Source organism: Tyto alba, unplaced genomic scaffold (genome assembly GCF_018691265.1).
Source record: "Tyto alba isolate M040663 unplaced genomic scaffold, T.alba_DEE_v4.0 Super-Scaffold_18, whole genome shotgun sequence".
Classification (NCBI taxonomy): Eukaryota; Metazoa; Chordata; class Aves; order Strigiformes; family Tytonidae; genus Tyto; species Tyto alba.
In genome coordinates, this window is record NW_024881280.1 from 21172610 (window position 1) to 21190882 (window position 18273).

An 18273-nucleotide genomic window follows, 5' to 3' on the forward strand; every position below is an offset into this window, starting at 1 on the left:
TGCTCAGAGAGATCTTCTGTAGGGCCCTGGGAAACTCCCTCCTCCGAGCTACTGAAATCCAGGGGTAATAATTAACCGAGTTAAGTGTTGAACTGTAATTGTAGCTGTGTGCCCTTCATGGGGTGCATGCATGTTAAAAATGTTTGCATTTAAAGGCTCTTTCTTGCAGCACTTTGCACACATTGGCTCGTAGTTTCTTTCGGCTGTAGGGATGAAGATCTTCTCTTGAAAGATGTGCAGGAAAATGAATTAGCTAAAACTGGAAATGGGAAAAGGATTTAAATTAAAGGGATGCAGGCCTGTTGCTTCAGAGGCGGGAAGCCCCAAGGGCTAGTGGTGGGTAGGCAGGAGGCTGCACCCCTGCTGCTGGAGAGGCAGTGGAACCCGGTGCTGTAAAGGGGTAAGACTGCAGAAAGGAGCAAGTGGGGAAAACCCCAGCTCTCTTCTGACAGGGACTGGAAAGTCCTGTTTGGAAAACTGGACAAGGAGTTGATCCTGGGAAAACCTGCGTGCTGGAGCAAGGGCAGGGAGGACAGCCAAACCTCCCAGGTGTTGGGGGGAGTTGCTGTTTCAACCACTCTGGGCTTTGGCTTCTTACATTATGGCCTGAAAAATGTCTCAGCATTTAAAGGGAGTCTTTTGGCCCTGATGTTATTGCTTCAGAGAGCTGCCTGAAAGGACGGGGAGGTGAGAGGTGCCAGATCTGTGACATGTGCTTGCTGGAGACAGGGAGAGGCTGTGCAGCGGCTGTCCCAGCAGTGCGTGCCGTCCCGGCTGGTGTGAGGGGACAGGACTTTCCCGATCCCTCATCCCTCAGGATCCTGCGCAGCTCTTGCTCTCCAGCAAAGCGCCAGTGCTGGGAGCACAGCAGTGGTGGAAAATCCCTTCCTCCACCCCCTCTGAAGTGAGGGCTGGCTTTTGTCCAGGGCTTTCGTTCCTGCCATCCCTGCACTCCGTTCTGCAGTTCTTTCTTCTAGGAACAACCAGATGCTTAATTATTTCCACAGCTCAGCTTCTGCAGAAAAATGATCTGTGCTGGGCCCCTGCCCAGCCCAGAGTCCACCATCATTGAAGATTTTCCATTGAAGTCACAAATGATACTTCTCCTCCTTTTCAGAGATCATGTGTCTTTCCTCAGGTTTTGTTGCTGGTTCCACCTTTTCCTTTCCTCACTCAACCGTCTTGTTCATCCGAATCTGAACTGAGGCTGTGAAGCAAAGCCAGCAACAGTGGGGCTGCCAATTTTGGGAATAGATGAAGGGACCTGGTGGCCTCACTGCCTTCTGGTGCATCAAGTCCTGCTGGGGCAGGCAGGTAGGTGTGTCTACAAATGGGATGCAGGGCACATGGTTGGTAAACACTGTCCACTGGCCCCTGTGCGGCCCTATAGTTCTTCTTGGTGCCTAAAATGCTAAGTAGTCAATAGGAAGCCCCTTCATAACATCAAGAGGATGAGGATGAGGACAGCAAGAGTGAATGCGCCCAAGATAGGACCGTGGCCCCTCGTGATGTCCAAGCCCACCAGCAGGCAGGTGGGCAGGCAGGTCCTGGGACTGCCCGTGCCACCCCTCTGCCGAGGGAGCTGAGACACCCACACCTATGTGTCAAACAGCCCACGCGAGGTGCGTGAGAGGAGCACGCCGCACCATCACCCAAGAGCAGCAGAACAAGCAGGCGAGGAGGGCGGTGAAAGGTTTTTGCTCACGACTGCAAAGGTCAGGCTGGTGCAGGAGCCAGTGGGAGGACGCAGCCTCCCCGTGCATGTCCCTAGCTGCAGGGTTGCCTTTTGACCTTGCTTTTAACACTTTCCAAAGCTGCAGTGAATGGAAGAGAAGGGTTCCAAATTTACTGGGGGAAAATCAGGTCCTGGGCTCTGCTCTCCACCATTGCTGCCCTGGCAGCCTGCATTTTATCTGTCACCACCACAAGGTTCTTGAGAAGTCCAGGGCTGAGGCTGAGTGAGCTAAAAGTCAGGAGAGCAGGGACTGAAGGTGGCCCCTGGGTTGTGGCTGGGGCAAGGGCGGCCTGAAAGGAGCTGGAGTGTGAGGAGGAAGAGGAGGGTGTGGGAGGAAACGGGGAGTTCAGCTCTTTGTGCGCAATATAAGGAAGTAAGGGAATATCCCTGTGGGACTAGCAAAGAGATTTACGACAATGGGCAGTGGGGAATGGCTGGAAACAAAAATGCAGCCTCATGCTGTGCAATGTCATGATGGGTGATTAAGTTCATGGTGAGCTGGTGTTTCAGAAGAAAAGGGAGGGGGAACCTGTGGAAAGGTGCTCACCCTGGAAGGGAGAAAAGAGAAGGCAGATGTGGACACAGGTGCCAAGGGCAGGAAGAGTGGAGGACAAAGGCATGGCAGGAGCTGAGGAAAGGAAGGAGGCTAATGGAGACAGGGTCAGAGTCAGGTAGCTGAAATTGAACTTCACAGGACCTTGATCTGCAGCAGTATGGCTGCCCTTGAAGGTTGCTGAGCCAGCCAGGGCAGGTGGCAAAGGTGCTGGGAGAGAATTTTGAACCCTGGGCCAGCACGGGGAAGCACTGGCAGGAGGATAAGCAAGAGCAAGCTAGTGTGCTCTGCTAAAAGCAGCCATGGCAGCTAAATAAGGAAAAAGTGATGCTGGCAGAATGACTGCATAAGGAGTTCTTTCTCCAAGTCCTACAAGTGGAACCATGCAACGTATCTGCCAGAGTGCCAAGAAGGTAGCATGAAGGCAGGGTATCATCAAAACCACTCTCAGAAGATCTTTCTAAAGGCATAGGTATGGAAAAGCCAGAAACAGGGTGGACATGCAGCAGTTAAGGGCACATGTTTGAAACAGGGGCTGTGGAGGGTGACCTATCGTGGACAATCTCGTTATATCATGAAGCGAACAGGCAAAGCCCTGCGCTGAATATCCCCATGTTAGCAATGCACAAATACACAACATACCCCAACCTATTTTGCTAACAAACACACATTCTCACATTAATCTCTGTCCTACTTGCTTTACCTGTGGTTCCGCCGCATATGATACTCGGTTACTTTCGCATGACTGGTGGAGGCAAACAGTACTATAACCAGCATGTGGTAGCTGGGCAATGATTTGTTTAGCTGCAAAACTTCCTTGTACAGTAAGGCATTTGCTTAATTTATTAAGTCATTATAGAATTCTTGCAAGGTTATAGCAGTACCTTCCTAAGATTCTGTTTGTCTGAACATTGCAATGGACAGCAGAGAACGTACCACTGCCTCTGAAACTACTTGAGCAGCCTGGTACTACTGATAACTGCACTTTCCTCCCTCCCTCTGGCCTTTGAATAAAAAGTATTTGCATTCAGATTGTATCTATTTAAATATTTGCATACCAGGTCCAGCCGTGTACCTGAGCACTTCCAGAACACGGATATCTATAGCTGGTGAATGCTTCCGCAGGGCCTTGACGGCATTTCCAGCTCCTGGTTTGCAAGGGGGGGCCACTGAAGTGTCGCTAATGAGTGGTACATTGCCTTTTCTATTTCCAACTGTGGCAACATTATGTTCAGTCGAGAAAGTCACTTGGGATTCTTAGCTGGTGAAAACCCCATAGCAGCAGGTGCAAAAACCCTGCCAGTCCCCGTCCCCAGCTCAGAGTTAGCAGTCGTTCAGAGTGCAGGGTGAGTCCTCAAGAAGGAGAGTTTGGCAGATTCTCACCCAGCCCCACACCTGGAAAACTTTGCAGGTTTGCAATGCCAGCATGGCTGTCTCTGCCAGAAGGAAGTTTCAGTGCATACACCTGGGCTATGCTCATGCAATGAGAGTGGAAAGGAAATAAAAATGACTCAGGATGACAATTTTATATAATCCTTTCCACAACGGCCTTTGGCTCCCATGCAAATTAGGAAGCACCCAGCCAGCTGTGGTGCTCTTCCTCATACCAGAGAGCCCTCCTTAGAGCAGGTCATGTGTCAGGAACCCCTGGGGAAGAGCAGAGCAGAAAAGGGAATGGGTGTCCCTGTGCAACCTGGAGCCATGGCCTTCTCCAGCAGCCTGAGCCGGGCCGGGTGCCAGCGGTGCAGAAGTCCCCTGGCCAACACTCTTGGCAGAGCTCGGTCCCATGTCAGCAGCTCTGCTGCACCCTGTCCCCATCCAGGGGGTTACGTACGGCACAGAAGGAACAGGGCACGGTCACCCTTCACACAACCCATCCTTTATGTGGTAAACAATGGGCTAAAATCTGTGGCCAAAATCAGTCTTGCGCTGTGACACATTGCCAGCAGATAATCAGGTGCAGATGGAAGTCTGAGCAAACTGATTCTGTCCGCTGGAAAGAAACACAAGAGTAACTGAAGCAGGTTAAAGCCACATCCTCCACCACTGTGGATTAGAAAAGGAGAGCCGTAGCTCCTGCAGCGGGGAGCAGGGGAGGCCCCACGCCTGAATTTCAGGGGTGGAAGGCAACAGCACGTGTTCCCAGGCATGTGCTCCTTCTTCCTGTGGAAATCCCCTTTGGAAAATCCAAAGGTGTCCGAGTTCAAACTGGATCCGGGCTGGGTGATAAATGAGAGGGCGAGCGGGTGTGGGGCTGTGCTGCAAACCTCCAGCCTCCCCCGGCAAGTCCTGGCAAGAGCTGCCGCCGAGTATTGGGGCTGGAACAAAAGTTGCCACAAGGGCGGGCGGGTGGGTGCTGCCACAGCCAGCCTCAAAACCCCTCTCTAGCAGCCGGGTGGCCTGGTGTTTGGGTGACAGAAGGGGAATCCCAGCCCCCCCTGACGTGCCTGCCACAACGGGTGCAGGAAATGACACCTACGTCTGCTTCCAAAATTAGCTGCAGCAGAAGGGCTGAGAGCTGCAAGCTGCTTAGACATCTTACCACTGACAAGGTGAACCACCTAAAACCCCTGAGCCTGTGACCCTGTTGGTCTACTAGGTGTTAAACGTTTCTTAAAAAGCAAACGAGGTGGATTCCCATGTATCTCAGGACGACAAAGTGGGCAATGAACCATGTCACAGACCAGGTACAGTAATCTGACTTTTTTTAATAAATACACATCTCACATGTACCAAAATAATTATAAACAAAAAAATGTACATTATTTACACAATATACAATTGCTAAAAAGTGTAGCAATTATGACACACATGGTGTGAAACACACTGTTTCCAATGCCCACAGTTAACATTATTGCTACTTTCTCCTAACAGCCAGGAGGTCACCAGTCCCTTGGTTTGTCTCCTCTGCCTGGGACACCCCACCGTGAGCAGCCGAGGTCGGTCGGTAAGGCCAGGGAGCACCACCAGCCTGGCACAAATTAACACACAGTCTCCGAGAAGATGGGGTGTTGGTATGTGCCTGCCTTGCTGTGAAAGGACACTTGTTCCTCGTGGTACTTAACTCCACAAGATCGCTCTCAGCAACTAGCAGGTCGGATGTGCAGTCTGTTCCCTCCGTAGGGTTGAGAAGATTGGCTATGTGGTTCTTTATCAGGCGGTGTGAATAATCACAGATCTCTACTGATGTTACACATCCCACTCCTGTATTTAAACACTGGCCGGAACCTGGAACTGTCCTGTTACAATTACATGCTCCTTGCTGGGCAGTGTAGTATTTCCCTGCTGTTTTTTTCCCTCCGCATTGCGACTTTCTCTTTAAATGAAGAAAGTCAGTCCTTTTCCTATACATATGTACACAGTCCCTTCTTTTCACAGAAAGTTCTGCTTCAGAATGCCAGCTGTCGTCCTCCAATAAGGCAGTCATCATATATAAGCTGCAAGAAAAAAACAAAAGGCTGTTAATGCAAAACTCTTACTGGGAGTATGATATCCTCTCTGGGATAACTGCCAAATTCTGCATGCCCTGACTTAGGCAGTGTATAAAATTTCCACACTGAACTGGTTACATTTGCCATTTAACAGCACTCAGATCGTTACAAAAACAAATGCTGGGGAGGTGAAAACCACCCACTAGCTTGAAATTTATCTCACGAGGTTCTGTAGGTGTCAGCAACAACTCTGAATTCAGAGTACCACGTTGCGTGAAGTTAACCTCCATTCCTCCATGTTACTTCTTATATTTTATTCTTATTTTACTTATATGCCTGCCCCAACTGCCATCTTGCTGATGGTTGATAGCATAACCTTACTTTATGGGCTATTTAAACCTGTCTGTTATACAGGTATAACAGGTCACTAGACTATGTCATCAGAGCAGCATCAAAAAAAACCAAACCTACACAGGGCAGGATTTTCCCCTTCTCTTGAAAAGGTGCAAATAGCTACTTACTTCATCCTCTGTGAATTCAGCCTCCGATTCACTGCTCTCCTCATCCTCACTTTCTGGCAACATCTGCAGGTCGGCCGTGGTCAGCTGCTTCAGCTGTTCTTGTATGCTGGAATTGTCTCTTCCCCACGTGAGCTGATAGGGGGAATAGCCCTGGTAGGTCACTTTGTTCACGTCTGCCCCATGCTTCACTAGAAGTGACACCAGGTCTGAATTCTGCAGGTCGACAGCCAAATGTAGTGCCGTTCTGCCATTGCATGGCTCCTGTGTGAAAAAAAACACAAGGTTTGGCATGTTAGGAGTGCCAGAGCTGGTGCCAGACCTGTTGATTCTTATGACTATGCAATCCTGCTCAGTTAAATTTACGGTATACATTACATACCTGAGCATTTACATCTGCTCCCAAGGACAACAAGTATTCAACAATAGCCAGGTATCCTTGAATAGATGCCAAATGGAGACATGTATGTCCTGCAAAACACAAATGAAGGGAAAATTTGAGTAAGTCTAGCCAAATGCCCTATCATTCAGTTAAAGCCAAGATGATAGGACAGGACTATTTCTAGGTTTGCAATTCATCTGTGGCAAAAAGGTGTTTTCCAGAAGAGCTTTCCAACTTCCAGTAAGTATGAATAACAGGTTGGATTTTGGAAAGATTTCTTAGAGGCTTTATTCCAGTGCAACTTACCGTAACCAAAATAAAAGGAGCACTTAAAAAGTACTCACTAAAAATGCAAAATTCAAAGCCACAAGAGCCAATAACCAACAGTGAGGAGGCCTACAAGGCAGTAACATTTTAAAGAAGTCAGACACTGCTGTGTGCTTTGGGCTCCTCAACTCTCAAATGGGCATAACAATCCTTCTCCACTTCTCCAGAGATCTCTGAGCTCTACGGGACATCAACCCTACCCTCAGTACAGCACACCGACATCGATGTACAGCAGCGTGCCCGTACCGTTGTAGTTGGTGGCCTGCAGGACAGCGAGGAGGTGGTGTGGCTGGCAGTACTGCGTGAGGACACTGACGCTCCTGAGGGAGCCCTGATGGCAAGCGATGTGCAGGGGGGTATTTCCTCGGAAGTCCCTGATTTCCAGGTCGCACCCGGCCTTCAGAAGATGCTCAGCAATTTCAGGCTGATCGGTGATCACTGCCAGGTGAAGAGGAGTCTGCAGGCAAAAGAGAAAACGCAGACCTGTAAGTTACACTGCAAACTTGGGCAGCAACATCTGGACAAACAGACCCCTTGACTACTTGGTGATTTGTGCCCCCAACTAATAACACACCCCATTAACTCAGTTCTTTATGCTTCCCAACATAGGGCATTGTTGTGCTTCAGTCGGGAAGTGATGAACTTAGGGCTCTCTGGATACTGAACAGTCAAACCGTATGAAGGGTATCATTAACATCCCAATAAAAAAGGATGCAACCCATTGCATCATATCAGAAAAATGCGGGCATTAAATGCCACTTGCAGGGGAGAGGAAGCATTGTACTAACACCAGCTGGAGCCAGCTGGGGACTTTCCTGAATGTAGGCTTTGGTTCAAGTAGGCTTTGATTTAATTGATTCCATCAATTTAAAAAAAAAAAAAAAAAAAAAAAAGGTGCTCTTTTTTTTCTGTTTTTTGAGGGGGGGTGTGGATTCCCCAGAGGGCAGTTGTGGGGGTGGTGGGGGATGATCCAGATTTGGGGCTGCAGAGGTGGAAGTACCTGGCTGAGGTTGTTCTGAAAGTTCAGGAAAGCCCGGTCGCCGGCCGTCTGCCGGATCACCTCCAGGCTCAGGGCTTTTTCCTCGTGAATAATCGCCAAGTGGAGAAAACTGCAGGAAAACAACTCCATCAGTAAAGCAACCGACCCTCGCGAAAGCCCCCCACGCCACGCCCCCCCCCGGCGCGGCGGGCGGAGGGGCGAGGCGGGCCCGCGGCACGGTGACGGGCGGTGTCGCAAGCCGGGGCTTTCGGCGGCCGGGGCTTTCCGCCGGCGCGGAGCCGCCTCTCCCTGGCGCCCCTCCAGGGACTTTCCGCCCTCCCTTCCCCTCCCCTCCGCGGCCCAGCCCGGCGCCTCCCCGCCGACAGCACATCCTGCCGCGTCCCCCCCCCCCCCCCCCTCCCCCGTGTCCGTGTGTCCGTCCCGCTCCCCCCCTCAACCCCAATCGCCCCCCTCACTTACGTGTCCCCGTCCTCCGTCAGCTGCTGAGCCCAGGCGGGCGGTTCGCGGGGCTGCAGGCGTATGTCCTCCAGCTCCTTTACCAGCTGCCGGTACTCCTCCTCCTTCATGGAGTCCAGGCCGCTGTCGTGGCGATCGTCGAGCGGGAACCCGCCCTGACGCTCTTTCCTCAGGGGCTCGTAGCCCTCCATTCCCGGCTCGGCGAGGCGGCGGGCGCTGATCATGGCGGCGGGGCTGCGAGTGAGCGGCGGCGGCGGCGGCGCTGGGCATATACACCCCGGCGAGGGGATTTCTGCGGGGGAGGAGCCGCCGAGGACGGGAATTTCCAGCCACTCAAAGCCCGACCGACGGGTCTGGTCCTGCTCGGCGCCGCCGGCGGTGGCAGGGAGGGCGGATCGGATCGGGCCGGCCCGGCCCCTTCCCTGCCCTCCCCTCCGCCGCCCCGGGAGGAGTCGGCCCGGGTGGGGATTTGGCGTTTTTCCACCTCGGGGGGGGGGGGAAGTACTCGCCTCCCCGGCGTCCCCGTCGGTACTTCCCTGCTGCGCCCCGGGCGGCTGCCACTTGCCGGCTTTCCCGGGGGGCTTTCCCTGCCCTACCCGGCCGGGGGGGGGGGGCTCCCCGCGCCCCCTCCCCGGCAGGGCCGCGGGTGTGCGCACAGCTGCGGGGGTCCTTGCGGGCTGGGGACCACCCAAACAGGGTGGGTGCTGCCGGCCTGGGGGGCACCCTGTATTCCCCCCCCCCCCCCCTTTGGCTTTCCACCAGCTCGTTCGCTAAGGGGGGCTGTGGGGTGTCCCTGGCCAGGAGGCCGGTCTGTGAGCACACGTGGGAGAAGCTCCACCACCCATGAGGTGCAGCGTAGGCTCCTCCACGGCCCTCATCTACTCGGCAGCGGATCCCTGACCCTGCGAGGATCATTTTGAGGCCTGGCGAGAGGGACTTCCTTAGGAATCGTTAGCCAGCGCTCCGATGACGAGCAGGAACGGGCTTTGTAGCCAGCCCAGGGGAGCGAGGTCATGATAAAAATTCAGGGAACCAAACACCCCCCCCTAAAGTGATGCTGAGGTGGCAGCTGCATCAGCGTGCCGCATGTCTGCCCTCCTGTTGTGTGTGTGGGGGGCAGTAACCGCTTTTTGGAAAGATTCAGATGGGATTGCACACGACTGGTACACACTGTCTGGATATCTGCAAGTGTGCAGGTGCTGCCTCAGCGTTAGAAGATTTCACATCTCTGCTGTGGAAGTTTTCACTCTGTTTCAGTGTAGCGGGGTCAGGAATGAACAGGAGAATTCTGTGTCACTCCTGTACATCCAATTCTGGTCCAAGACTAAGCAGGCCTCTCTCAAAAGGTACAGATCCATAACAGAACAAATCTTTTCAAGAAGAAATTACATCTTCTGCCATTATTATTTCTTTCCCTGGTTATTCTTAGTGATTCTTCTCTCCTCCTTTTTACTGCTGTCATGCCATCTGCGGGTAATGAAAACTGGATAAATGCAGGCTCCCACATGGATAAAAGGCATGGTCTGCAGGGCTGACAGCGCTGAATTTTTCCCTGGTGAATTTTTGCTTCTACTTCTCAGATGTGGGGGATTCCCATGAAGAATTTTTCTTCTCTTGCAACTATTGCGGGCCTTGCTGAGTAACACTGTGCTTTTTTCCTTTTGTCATTTTCCCATGGGATAGCATCCCTTTGAACAAGAACTTATGAGAAAATCCAATGATGAAAGGGGGAGCCAGAGGAGAGGGCAAATGCCTGACTTTCTGTGAGCAGATGTTCCTGATTTTCAGCCCAGCTGTGCCATTCCTGGACTTTTTTTTTGTTATTTGTCGCTTGGCCTGGGACAACCCAGTGGTTCTTTTGGGCAGGTTTAGAAAAAAGCCGTACAACTCTTTCTGTAGGTTAAGGGTTATGAAAGTTTTGCAAGCTTCTTGAAACAGTTTCCCCTTTTTAATGTAAATTGCCAGGGGAAATTTAATTAACAAGTGAATCTCCTCCTACCTGCTTCCCTGCAAAGAAGGGAGGATGAGAGTTGGAAAGCGAGCTCCTGCTCTGACTAGCAGGGGAATCAAGCCCAGCCAGGACTACACTGCCCCTGGTTGGGGTTTTGCTAGAACCACGCAGAAATTGAACTTTAAAACTTCCTGTCCTCACTGAGATGTCTGGAAACTGAGTTCAGTGAAGCGAGTTCTTTGCCTCCTTCTATAAGTGACCTCCAGCTGCTTTCACAGGCAAACGCAGGGATATTTTTAGCGAGCATTTGCCAGCAGAAACCTCTTTTCAGAGGCACACGAGATGCTTTTATTTTGTGTGAGTTTTAACTCTGCGGTACTGTAGCCAGTAGTAGGTGGCGGAAAGGAGATGGAAAATGTTTTCTGGATGGAAAGTCGCGCCGAAGCCAGCCCACTTCCTGCCCCAGGGAGATGCTGCCGCCCCACAGCTGCTCCGCAGCCTGGCCCTGGGTGTCGTGGGGGGCCCCAGACGTGGGCCAGCGCCCCTGGGTATTAGGCAGCCAAAAGCACACATCGAGAAGAGATTCAGCCATAAACCCTAATCCACATGTAAAGTAGCAGCCAGCCGCAGATGCAGAGGCAAGCGGAAGCCTTGTTAACATTGAAACAAATAAAGCTGCTCTCTTCTCTGTAACTCCTCACAGCCAACAGGGTCATTGTACAATATTTGCCTAAAAGGAATGGCATATAGAAGGCTGTATAAAGCAAAGTTTTGAACCAGTGGTGATGGTCATTGAAGCTGCTTTTGTGCTACTGGCGTACTGTTCTTTTTTTTTTTTTTTTTTTTTGAAAATTAACAGATTCTAGCAGTTCTTCTATTTTCTACATTGTCCAAAGAGAAAAATAATAGAGAGAAACAAACTCAGCTTTTGGATATATGACTTTTGGATATCAGGTGGAGCCTATCACAACTCTGATTTCCTACATGGCCTGTCACCCAGGTGTTGCAGTTCTGGGAGGCTCTGACATGCCCCCAGGGGACGGAGCAGCTGGACCTATCCAGGGACAGGGGTTAGCCCTGCTGAAATAGGAGCAAAACTGTATGAACACTGCAGTCATCTGTGCCAAACTGAACCCTCTTTGTCTTCTTGTGTATTCAGGTTTAATACCTCTGATACATCTGCATTAATTTCACAGGAGTGTTTTTTATGCTCATCAGCTTGAGAGGAGACCAATGTTCTCTGCATTTTTTTATTTGGGATTCTGTTAGCAGTCTCCACTGCCTGGTCCAGTGGGCACTTCAAGACCAAGGGACTACCTAGAAGTCACTTTAACAATGTAAAAGGCTGTAACCACAAGAGGTGGTTTTGCACCTGATACCTAAGGGCTAGATTTTGCAAAATCCTCCTCTGCTCTGGGTGCCCTGAGCACCCAATTGGCAGAGCTGTGGGGCTGCAGGGATGAGATGTTTGTTTTCATTCTACCTTGCAGAAAGCAGCTGGCAGGGCTCCGAGAAGCAGCCTTGCGTGCCTGAATACTGAAAAGGGGCAGTAGGGTTTTAATCAGTTTTTAAAGTACATGAAAGATTCTCGTGCTGCTGCCTCCAGCAAACACATTAAACTGTAATTTCCTGATTGCCACACTAATCATGAGAACCGTCTAGTGCTGTCGCTGTGGTGCTGTTGATTTACCAGAGTTGGTCCCTCAACTTCATCCTTTTGTGATTGCTGCTGCAGATACCTATTAACTGTTTCCTCCCATTTAATCTCGAGGACTATGCATGGCTCTCAGTAAACATACCAGAAAATGTAGTTCACAACATCCAGCAGGATCTTGGCCCAGGCTGTTGTAACCAAAAGCAAAGCAAATCCATAAAGTAAACCTGCTGCCTGCACGTGTATGCGCTTGTGCAGATACCCCTTCGGAACAGAACTCTGGTTTATTGCTCCAAAAGTCTACAGACTTTGCTAGTGCAATGGAAGCCAGGGAACACTTAGCATTGTCATTCTGATAACATTTTGCAATTGAAATCCACATATCTCAGGCTCCTGTTTACAGCTGCTCTAGAGGTAAGAGCGGGCAGCTCCAAACAATTAGTCCAGTGGTAAACAAGGAAAACCTATTTCCCTCCTGCTTTCTAATAATAATATGACTGTCACTAATTTGAAAGCTTTTAAAAAAAAATGGCCAAATGAGAAGAAAGAAAGTTAAGCAAGGTCCATTTTTGTCATCGGGAATGAAGGCTGATGGTGTCACATGTGCCATGTGGCCTGTATCCCTACCTCCTCAGACTTTTTAATTGGAGACTATTATGGGACAGTCAGATACTCCAAAAAGCAGTGTGATGGATGCAGTAGGAAGCATTTCTCCACCTTATTTGAGCTCATATAATATCCACTGCGGGGGGTAATTTTTGGCACATAAAGTCAAGGTCCAAATTTGGGCATTTAAAATCCTACCCATGTTCCACAGATACAGAAATGGAGTTAACTAGGGTGTCCTGGCCAGAGTCTAACGGACCTAGATTTCTGGCTGGCTACACTAGCCTCTGTTTTTATTTTTAGACTGCAGCTTATTTTTGGCATCTCTTAAACTGGTGTTTTGTGTCCCCGGGAAGATCTACATTTCTCTGCGTGAACTGTGGGCTGTTTATATATCAGTTGGTTGCATTTCTGGGGATCCTTAGGGATGAGATGTACTATATCAATTTAAACTGCTTTTATTGTTATGCCTGAAGGGTAAATATAGGTCAAGTCATTTGAAATAGGCTACCACTTGGAAGACGATTTTCTCTGGTGTCATTCCCATTTCTCATGTGGAAGTTTTGTTAAAAGCATGTTGCTTGCAAAGCTTTAAGCTGATGCTCACTGCTTGATGCAGCAAAGCTTGCTGCCATGTGTGTTTCATGTAGAAAAGAAGAGACTTGGGCTGGGGGAAGAAAAACAGAGGCAGGTCTCCTGAGCTTGTTGTAGAACTTTCCCTTCAGCAATATGAATAACGGTGCTCCCCATCAGCACAGCCCACTCTGTGATTGCACAGTGGCAGCACCTGACGGGAAAAATATGAACTGGGAGCATGCTAATAATTAAAAAGGGACTTTCCCCCTGCAGGCAGCTGTGACATTCGGTAATGCTACAGTCTTCTAGTTATTCCCAGTAAGTAGGAATCTTGCAAAGGGGGAGAGAGTGGCACGGTGGGACTATGCAGAAGGGCGACCTGGTGAAGATTTGGAAGGAAGAGCACGGCCTGGCAGAGGGTGAGCATGGGCAGCTGGTGGGGCTGTGCCTAGGAGGGAGCTGCTTTCCTTTCTGTTTGGATTATGGATCTAGAAGGTCAAAGCTGGACCTGGATACACATTTCTGTGTGGTACTAGATGATATTTTGAGCAAACCGAAGACGTGAACTGAGTTACGCTGGGCTGCCCAAGCAAGAGGCAGTGCATGGGCAGGGGGGGCTGTCTGTCTCAGTCCATAGCTTGCTCTGAGCCTCCTTGAGCTCTTGTGCAACCCTTGTGCCTAAAGCTGGTGGGTGCAAATCATCCTGGATAAACATAAGAAGCCAGTGTGTAGCTCCTCTGTGAGCAGCAGGAGCCCGCTGCAGCAGACAGGCACACAGCAAGCCTTAATTTGAAGCTGAACTGCGTTTGTGCCCAGGGATTTCCCTGGGGACGGATGTGGCAAGCACAGGGGCTAATGCACTGAGTGCTGTGGCTGTGTGGCTCAGCTACCAGGGGAGCTGCCAGGGGAGCAAGCAGGAAATACTAGACAATGCTAAGAGCATAACCCTGAGAGGAGAGGAAAAAAAAAAAGAAGAAAAAAAAACCGAACAAAAAACCAAAACCAAACAACCAACTGAAGATGAACTTTGGGCTGGGTGCTTCCTGAAAAAGCCCTGGGACTGCCAGCCAAGGGACTGTCTCGAGGTCGCTTCCTCCTGTGCACACCCTCTTTGGAGCAGGGCAGGATCTCTGCTCTCTGCTCCTCCTGACGAAAGTCCTCTGGATCCCTGAAGCCCAGCAGACTGCATGGCTCGGGGGATGGAGGAGGGGTAGGGGATAACCCTGATCTGCCACCCACAAATTGCCCGAGGCTGTCAATGGGTGTCAGCAGCAGCTGCTGCTGAGGTAGCACTAAGGGGAGGTTGGCTTTGAGTATCTTAGTGCAAAATGCTCATCAGGGTGCTCCAAGGCTCTGCTCTGGATGTTCCTAAGGTTTTACCCTCAGTTTTTTTCTGGCATGGCTGTGGGCTGTGCTCAGAGCTGGAGCACTGGCTGTGCCAGCAGGCAGTGTGCTCACCATTGCCCGGGGCTGGGTGTGCTTCTGGTGCCATGACCTGGTCCAGCCCTTCCTTCCTCTACTTACACAAATGGCTGTTGATGAGAGCGGGGCTGCAGCGCCTGGGGTAGCTTGGTTATTCTCTGCAGGAGAGCAAGTTGTGAGAAGAGCTCCGAGAGACAGCCAAGAGCTAGGCTGCATTTATAGGGGTGTTAGGTGAGCTCTGATTTACAGACAGAGAGAAGCTAAAGGCAGGCTCAGGGGGGTTAAATGCAGATTCTTCCAAGCATCCCATGCTCTGGGTGTTGCCTGCACTCTCAAGATGCAGATTCTCCAGACCTGCTTATAATACAACCCTCACTGCCTTGCACAGCTCTTTTTCTCTCATTTTCCCATTTATTTTTAGGCAGCCAACCGCTCACTCTGAGCACGGCCTCTCCTGGGGCAGGTGATGGCTGGCAGCAGGTTCCGAGCCACCACCACTCGTGGGAGCCAGGGGAGGAGCAGTGCAGCCCTGCGAGGCTGCTTCACCTCTGCCGCCCGGGCTGGCAGTCGGAGGGTGGCTGTTCCTGCCGGTCCCGCGGTACCCGGGCTCTGTGCAGTAAAGGGCTACTGGGAGCAACAATGCGTCTTTCAGAGCGTGCTGGGGCCAGTGATACATTACTGGAGCTGCACTGGAGAGGAGGAAGGATCAGATGGAGACGACACGCAGATTTTCCAGCCTGGACAGAGTTTACATTTATTTCTTTCCAAGGCTGCATCCGTTCCTGGGATGATTTCCCATTTATCATATGCCTTTTAGGGCTCTGATTTCTTCAGATTTCGTGGGCGTTGTTTACTAACTTATGGCTCTGGTGTTTCCCAGGCAGAAATATCTCTCTGGGATAAGCTCCTGCCTTTCTTGGACAGACGATTCATGCACGGGCAGTAAATTCAGTTCTTCTGCAAGCTCCCTGTCCTGTCCATGTGCCATGGTGACGTTTGGAGGGCCTGCATGAGCCCCAAGGGCACACGGTGCTGGCCTTCCCTAGATGTCCGGGAACCCTGGAAAAATGGGGAAAAGGTCATCCTCAAGTTCTTCCCAGACCACATTTCTGAACAGGGAAAAACATAACTTGCTTGGGAAAACCCTGACCTCTGGCAACACAGACTTAGGGCCACGAGTTTGGTTTTATGCTTGAGACGGGAAGATTCATGGAGGCTCTGAAACACATTTGTGGGAAAGCCAGTGAGGGAAGTGAGATGGGAGGGGGTGGTTTTCTCCAGGGCACTGCAGAGGACCCATGTCGGTCTCTCTTTGAAACAAGTGTTTGACAGTCGCACTATGTAATTCTTCTGCCTGCATCCACAGCCATGAACCCTTTTCTTGGCTGTCTCCCCTGCCTCCCGAGGCCCAGCACCTCACTGTGGCCATCGCAGCAACCTCCTGTATCCTTACCAGCTGCCAGTTCTTTGCCCCTGCAGATCTGGGAGGTAGAAGACATCACAGTCAAAGCGTCCTCATCTCCCAGGAGCCTACAGGAGCCCGACCCCTTGCAGGACTTGGCTGGCTATCCCATTACCTTGTGTCTCACCCTCCGTGTATATACAGCAACACCCTGTCCGTTATGTTATATTTGTATCTTCCCTTCTAAGGAGAGTCCCCACTGCCTCACACAGTCTGACGTTCCTGTCATGGTGGTGTCACCCAGTGTGTCTGTCTGTCCCACTGGCACTTCTGTGCTCTGACCTCTGCCCAGGACAGCCTCCTGGCGCTGCTCAGCAGAGCCATGTGCCCGTGCCATCCTGCACTTCTTTAAGACGTCTGGGGTGTGTGTGGGCAATTCGCTAGCGAGTAATGAACAGCAAAAGGGCATCTGTGGGCTGTGTGCATGAGATGTCCTCTCCCACCCTTCCTAATGAGCAGCGTCAAGTCCCTGTCACCCCAAGGTCACCCAGGCTGTGTAACTGTGGAGAAGGCTGAGTCGTCCCATGTGGGGCTGAGCGACAGCTCCGGGTCTCTGGGCTGGGGGATGCAGTCCCCCCTTGCTCCCCTTTTGGTTGGGAACTACCTGCAGGTCTCTGACTCCTGCCATATGTTTGACTTAGCTGATCTCACATGACAACATATAGTAGAATGAAAACCAAGCCAGATCACCCAGTTTCAGGCACAGCATGACTGAGGGACCTCATCATGCTCCTGTATCCCTTAGTACCTTCTCTCAGCTGCCTCATCTAGAAGTTTCTGATGAACACTGCATTGATGCTACTGATCCTGGGGAGACCTTGTACCTGGAGGAAGCTGTGGATCACGAGGAAGCAGGCATGGGCACATTCTTCCTGCCAGAGCAGTGATCTGCTCATTTGGGCTTTCCCAGACAGCTGCAGGTGAGAAAACTTTAACATCAGCTCTGAGCTCTCTACCCTGGCATGGTGCTGTGCAGGCAGGACCTCACCTGTGTCCCTCTGAGTGTGGTGAGAGACACCTGTGGGGAGATGCCCAGAGCTTGACCACCGCAGGAGTCTTCCCATGTAGGCAGGCACCGCTGCAGGGCTGGGGCTCTGCCTGGGTTCGGGGGAGTGGGGCAGTGGGGCTGAGCCCATCTGTGGAGGAGGGGGAAGGAGGGCAGCATAATGAGCAGCATAGTGCCCCCCTGAGGGCAGCTGATGGGGGTGAGGAAGGGGTGAGCTTAAGAGAGTGGAGGAGGAGGAAATATCTCAGTTTATGTGGGCTGTTGCACTGCTGCCCTCACAGGTGGCACCCACTCAAGCAGAGTTTGGAAAAACCCCCCTTCAGCTTAATTTAGCTCAGGTTTTTTTAACCCTGTTGGAGTGAGCTGCTGTAAGAAATCTTCCCACATAGGATCAAGCATGTACTGGCAGAGGCAGGAACAGTTCCCACATGGTTCCCTTCCTAAGGACCATCCAGAGGGACCTGAACGTGACGTCTTACAGGAAGGATGGAGGTTCTGGGAGGTGGATTGTTCTTGGGAGTCCAGCTGCACGCTAGTTTCAGCTGCATCATCAAAATGTGAGTCATTCAATAAAAACAATTAGCTGAAGAAATATCACAAAACAGTAATAATTATCCAAATGTCCTAGCATTGACCATTTAGATGACTAAATCCACACAATCAATTGTGTTAGTGAATGCTAATTCAAATCTAATAACCTTCTGACTTATTTGATTATGTATAAAGAATTCACCTGCAGTGTTGTGATGGGGCTGTAGAGCAGCTGGGTGCTTGAGTACCTGCCTGCCCTATGGTCTCCGCACACGTGTTGTCCCCAGGCTGCCGACAGCTCACGCAGTGTCCACCACGCAGGCTGGGGAGCAGAAGAGCAGCGAGAGGATGTCTAGGGGCCCTTTGGCTGGGCAGGCAGCAGCTTTTATGGGCTTCGGAGGGGCTTGTGCCCACACAGAAATGTGGTGTGGCCTCTCAGGAGAGGCTATCTTCTCCTTTCTGCCTCCTTGCCTGAAGGGTTTCATGGGGGTCTGAATTCCCTAAATTGGATGACTGGGCAAAATCACACAAACAGCAGAAATCCATGTTGTCTGCCTGAGAATAGAGGAGTATGGAGGGAACTCATGCTTAAAAATTGTGATTACTGTTTCAGCCAAGAACAAATCACACTCTGTAACTCATGTTGGAAACAGACCCTCTGGC

General features: G+C 51.1%; 1 protein-coding gene across 1 annotated transcript; it reads right to left on the bottom strand.

The window, feature by feature from the left end:
- Nucleotides 1-4976: 4976 nt before the first annotated feature.
- On the bottom strand, nt 4977-8838 carry NFKBIA (NFKB inhibitor alpha). The gene is made up of 6 exons (XM_042791248.1): nt 8406-8838; nt 7947-8055; nt 7193-7403; nt 6620-6708; nt 6241-6501; nt 4977-5725 (listed from the first exon to the last, which is right to left on the bottom strand). The coding sequence occupies exons 1-6, from the start codon at nt 8624-8626 to the stop codon at nt 5678-5680; spliced, it is 939 nt and encodes a 312-aa protein (XP_042647182.1). The 5' UTR covers nt 8627-8838; the 3' UTR covers nt 4977-5677.
- Between the last annotated feature and the right edge of the window lie 9435 nt (nt 8839-18273).

Coding starts and splice junctions, on each gene's coding strand:
- NFKBIA (XM_042791248.1), bottom strand. CDS start 8,626: ATGATCAGCGCCCGCCGCCTCGCCGAGCCGGGAATGGAGGGCTACGAG. Junction 6,502..6,619: donor GAGCAGATGTAAATGCTCAG/GTATGTAATGTA, acceptor TTTTTCACACAG/GAGCCATGCAATGGCAGAAC. Junction 5,726..6,240: donor CTGAATTCACAGAGGATGAA/GTAAGTAGCTAT, acceptor TTTTTCTTGCAG/CTTATATATGATGACTGCCT.